We start from the raw sequence: 5,755 nt of genomic DNA, 5'->3' as shown, positions 1-5,755 counted from the left end.
ACCATGGATTCTCAAAGTTTAGACATTTATTCCACCCGTTAGTGAGATTCCAGGTTAATTACAGACTCGAAAAGCTTTGGAAAATGGTTCACAAAAAAAGATTGGCACGAAAAATCACGTTTTTTTTGTTTAAACTGCATTTTGGGATAATAAATAAATTTTTTGTCGGAAAGAGGAGATCTTAAACAATAAAAATATGTGTGTCTCAATTTTTTCTAGTGTCGAATAGTCTTAGTTATTGGCCGTTGAAAAGCAGTGTACCGGTAGTGGCATTTTGGCCGTTTAAGGGTTAATTAGCTTTAACTTTTTCCACTGCAGAAATAGAGGAAAGAGTCAACATTTCTTTTTACACGCACAAAAGAAGAAACCATTTTTTATAAGAAATGTTATATTTTTAAATAATTAAAATGATTTTTAATGATTTCAGACATTAAAGAATTTATTTGTAAACATTGGATGTACCTAGGTCACTGAAAACCCCTTTAGGGCATTATAAAAATTCCGACATAAATAACATTTGATAGATAAACTATATTTATATGTTTAAAATCGTTCTTATAATGAAGAATCTTTTCTCTTATATATTATTAACAATTCATTCGTAATATTAATAAGTATAACTAAATTTGAATCACGACTGTTACTATATATTTTCATTTTATTTTGTACCTTATTCATTTATAAATAATTCATTTTTAAGTGATTTAATATTAACAAAATATGAACAAAATGAAAATGGATTTGTTCATACTTTTGATCCAGAAAAGGTATATTTCACTCATTATTCATGTTCTAGTTTTAAAAGTGTACACTGTACAGTTTCTTGTTTACGTATAAAATCAGAATATAATTTTATAACTGATTATTATATTTTGTATAAAAAAGTTTTGTAAAATATTATAAGAGAACAGGGTGGCCGTTTAAAACGAGGAAAAAATCCGGTCATTTCCCGGTTCGCAAACATTTTTCATGGTCACTGAATTAAAAAATTCGAACTCTTTGAGATGAAACTTATTTATTTGAAGTAATCAAAGCTGAACTACAAATTAAAGTACTCAAAATGAAACTCTTAAATTTTAAATTTTTATAATCAAAGTTTGAAAAGGGTTGAATTCAGAAATTTTTAATTGACACGCTCCATAATTTATAATTTTTAAAGCTACAAAGAATCAATCAATAAATTTATGAATATTAGCCATTTTAATTTACAAACTTCTTGGTAAGAAAAAATCTTTTTTTGGTTGTGGATTCAACTACTGTGTTGAAAAATTGTGTTTTTTGGTCGAATCCAACCGTCTTTTTATTTAAAATTAAAATCTTGTTTAGATCAAATATCAAGTATCACTTTCTTCATTGAGAATTATTCGTTTTCGGTTGAAAAGTCTACTACTTCGTTGAAAGTTGAAATACTTAGTTAAAACTTCACTTTTTGGTTGACAAATTAATTCAATCATTAACGTTAACATTTTTTAATTGTTTAACTTTAAATTTATTCAGAACCAGCTTATAAAATCAATTATTGTTCAATATATAGATTTTACTTCTGGAAATTTGTGAAATTGCCCGGTGAAAAAAATTAATTAGAATTGTTCTAAAAATTCATTTATTTTATGGATAAATGTTAAAACCGAGAACAAATTTGTTTAAATTAAAATTTTTTTAAGCTTTATAATCGAAATGGTCATATTCAAAACATGCAGAAATTTATAAATAGAGATAACAGATTTTAAATAAAAGTATCTGAATTCGTCTTCGTTTCCTCGTTTATTGAGGCCCCGGATCAAAGAACCGGTTATAAATTTCTGGCGCCTAAAGTGGGGAAGCCCCTGAACGTCGCTTAAATACAAGCAGATTTCGAGCACCAGAAAGTTGTAATCGCACTTTTTCATCTGTTGATTGCATGAAAATGAAAAAAATGGTTGCAAAAGCTACAAAATATATTGACTGTAATAAAAAAAGATTTGTAAGCTGCATTTCAAAAGTAAGTAAAAAAGTAAACATTTTTATAGTTACTTATTTTACTATAGTTTATTAGTATCATTATAGTTATAATTATTATAGTTATTATTATTACAGTTACTTAATTACAATAAGTAACTTCGTTGCCTATATCGTTACCAAACAAAGTAACTAATTAATTAGATAAAAACAAACTAATTAGTTCCCATTCTGATTTCTATATGAAGCGGAGGAAAGTTACAGTTGAGATTGTTGATTAAAACTTGAGTAATTTTAAAGTAAAATTACTCACCGTATAAACGATGGTGTTGATGGGCTGCGAAACCCGTCCATGTTTCTTTTCCTGTGCAGAAGAGCCATCCTTGCTTTCATTATCTGAATCTGAAAATTGAAAACCTATTCATGAAATACTTATTTATTTTTATTGTTCACACAAACCACAGAATAATGAAGTTACTTTAAACAATAAATCTCAGTATTTATTATTTAACTTATTTTTAAATTTTTATCTGATAATTGGAATTTTTTCAGAAGGAAAATTTCATCTATTATTCATGTTTTTCCTTTTGAAATAAAAACTGTTTTTAGAATTTTGCAGACGCAGAAGCATGTCACGTCCATTTTGAGTAACTACTATTTGTGGCAAACTCATAAACTCATAAAATGCTTTACGAAAGGAGCCAATATTATTCAATTCATGGCATTGTTTTGTACACAGCTGTTTTCTTTAGACTGGGCTTTTGCGTTTTAGAATTGTTCACCAGAAGAAAATTTAAATGGCATAAGTGTGTTCTTCGATGCTCAAATTCGAAGACAATACTCTATTAAAAAATTTTTTTTTTATTTTAAATTTATTGAGTGTAAGACCTACGACTAATAATTCGAATTGCCGAAACAAAATATTCTAAATTGTATTCCTATTGAATTATTTAAATTAATTATTGAATTAATGTATACTAAAACTTCATACCAAAATGGTTTATCAAAGAGAACGTTTTTTGGATTTTTTAAAAATTATGATTCAAGTTTTAGTACTTTTTATGAAGAAAGATCGATTTTTAGTAATTAGAAACGCCTTAAGCCTGCGCTATTTAACCAATTGGTTCACAAATATTAAGATAAGTCTGTTGCATGGTATAAGCCTGTTGGATGGAATTCTTCATCCGTATTTTTCTGAATTTTTTTTTCTTTGATTCGAGTTTTAGTACTTTCAATGAAGAAAAATCGATTTTTCAATATTTAAACACACCTACAGTCTACAGTATTTAACCGATTGGTACACAAATTTTAGGATAAGCCTGTTGGATGGAGCTCGCCATAAGCATTTTTAGGGATTTTTTATTCGCGTTGATTCGAGTTTTAGTACATTTTATGAACAAAAATATATTTTTTAGTAATTAGACACACCTACAGCCTGCAAGTCTATTAAACCATTTGCAAACCAATTTAAAAATAGGTTTGTTGGGCAGAATTCTTCATCAGTTTTTTCGAAATTTTTGATTCGTTGGTTTTTTTTCGAGTTTTAGTACTTTTTATGAAGAAAAATTTATTTCTTAATAATTAAACAATCCTGCAGCCTATATACTACCGAGGTGAAAAAGTTATATATAATTTATATATAGTGGACAAAACACTGATATTTTTCATTTATTTACATAAAAAAGTTCATAAAACAAATGAAAAATATCATTGTCTGATCCACTATATATAAACCATATATAACTTTTTTCATCTGTGTATTTAAACGATTGGCATGAAAAATTCAAGAGAAGTATGTTGAATGGAATTCTTTATCCGTATTTTTAAAAATTTATTATTCGTTGATTAATTTATTCAAATTTTAATACTTTGTAGGATGAAAAATCGAATTCTCAGTTATCTGACACACTTACAGCCTATACTATTTAACCGATTAGTAAAAAAATTTTGAAGATGAGTCTGTTGGATGGTATTACTCGGTTGGATGGATTTCTTCATCCGTATTTAGAGGAACTTCTGATTAGTTGATTCAAGTTTCAGTACTTTTTATGAACAAGAATCGATTTTTTAGCAATTAGACACACCTACAGCCTACAGTATATGCTATATTTAACCAATTATTAGAAAAGTCTCAAAATAAGTCTGTAGTACGGAATTCTTCATCTGCTTGTTAGGAATTTTTGATTCGTTTATTATTGGAGTCTTAAGGGGAGATTCTGGTCTTCCGTGTCTTTATTTTTTTATTTTTCAAAGAATTTCATTCAATAATAAAGATAATGTGTTCCTTCCACATTTTTTAAAATGTAAAGTATAGAGGTTGAACTAATAAAAAAAATGTTTTTCTTTGTTTTTTATTATTTTGGTTTACAAAATAGCGCCCTCAAAAATTTCCTCCTTTCCAGTTTTCGCTCAAATATTTCGGGAACGGTTGACCCGAAATCAAAAAATAAAAAAGATTTATAATCTGTACATTTTTGGCTATCGTGCGAACTACAATCAGAATAAAAAAAAAATGACGGACTTTTGAATTTTTTGACCTTATGTTTGCAAGTTAAATCGTTCATCACTTTGTTAAATAACAATATTTGTTCATGATCGTAGTTCACACGATAGAAACACACTTGAAGAATGAGCTTTCTAAATTTCAAGTCAATTGGTTCATTAGTTTCCAAATCAATTTTTCGAAGGTGTCAAAAAATGTAGTTTCCAGAAAATCGAGTTTAAATTTTTCTACCGTGAAATACAGCTCGAACGCTGTAGCTGCTTCGGCCTCTTTTATCCTTGTTCTCGACCTTGTAGTTCTTTAAAATAAATTCTACACTATTTCTATAAGTATTTACTACCATAATACGAAGAACAATTTTTTTCGATTTTTTGAAAAATTATGACCAGAATCTCCCCTTAATACGTTTTAAGAGAAAAATCGATTTTTTAGTAATTAGACATACCTACAGCCTACACAATTTAACCTATTGGTACACAAATTTGAGGATAAACATGATGTATGGAATAAGTCAGTTGGATGAAATTCTTTATCCGTATTGTTCGAAATTTTTGATTAGTTGATTCGTTAATTCCTGTTTTAGTACTTTTAATGAAATAAAATCGATGTTTTAGTAATTACACACAACTAAAGCTTAAACTATTTAACCGAATCGTACACAAATTTCAGGATAAGCCTGTTGGATGGAATTCCTCATACTTATTTTTAGGAATTTCTGACTCGTTCATTAGTTGATTCCAGTTTTAGTACTTTTTATAAAGAAAAATAGATTTTTTTGGTAACTAGACTCATCTACAACCTGCAGTCTACACTATTAATTGATTGTTACACTTCCAAGATACTTCTGTTAGATGGAATTCTTCATCTGCTTTTTAGGAATTTTTGATTCGTCAATTATTATTCGAGTTTTAGTACTTTTTATGAAAAAAGTCTATTTTTTAGTAATTAGACACACACACAACCTACACTATTCAACGGATTGGTACAAAAATTCTAAGATAAGTCAGTATAAATTTGACTAACAGATCTGCGTCTAATTTCAATCCAATTTTCTTTTCTGTAAATTAAAAGTTAACCCATTTTGTATAATGTAATTGATATAATTATCAATACAAATTATATATATTATATTGTGTGAAGTATTAAATATGTCTATGAATTTGAAAGGATTATTTTTGATTTAATAGAAATATTTATTAAAAAAGTAGGTTCTTCGCTTGGGGTGATTGCTAGAGAGATTGATCAGCAACCTGGGTCGGAGCAGTGTTGCGGAACTTAAATAGCACGAGAATTCTGAATCAATCTGAGAAATCT

At 27.8% G+C, this 5,755-nt stretch overlaps 1 protein-coding gene across 6 annotated transcripts in view; it reads right to left on the bottom strand.

Moving 5' to 3' along the window:
* The window catches only part of LOC117179880 (TLD domain-containing protein 2), a 461,266-nt gene that overhangs the window by 108,780 nt on the left and 346,731 nt on the right, over positions 1 to 5,755 (bottom strand). For all 6 annotated transcript variants that reach the window (XM_033372057.1, XM_033372055.1, XM_033372056.1 and 3 more), the window contains one exon: positions 2,252 to 2,340. In XM_033372057.1, coding sequence (XP_033227948.1) covers positions 2,252 to 2,340 — 89 coding nt within the window. The remainder of the gene's footprint in view (positions 1 to 2,251; positions 2,341 to 5,755) is intronic.

The sequence above is a fragment of the Belonocnema kinseyi genome, chromosome 9, assembly GCF_010883055.1.
Source record: "Belonocnema kinseyi isolate 2016_QV_RU_SX_M_011 chromosome 9, B_treatae_v1, whole genome shotgun sequence".
NCBI lineage: Eukaryota > Metazoa > Arthropoda > Insecta > Hymenoptera > Cynipidae > Belonocnema > Belonocnema kinseyi.
The sequence above is the reverse complement of the archived record's forward strand: the minus strand, read 5'-3'. Positions and strand labels throughout refer to the sequence as shown.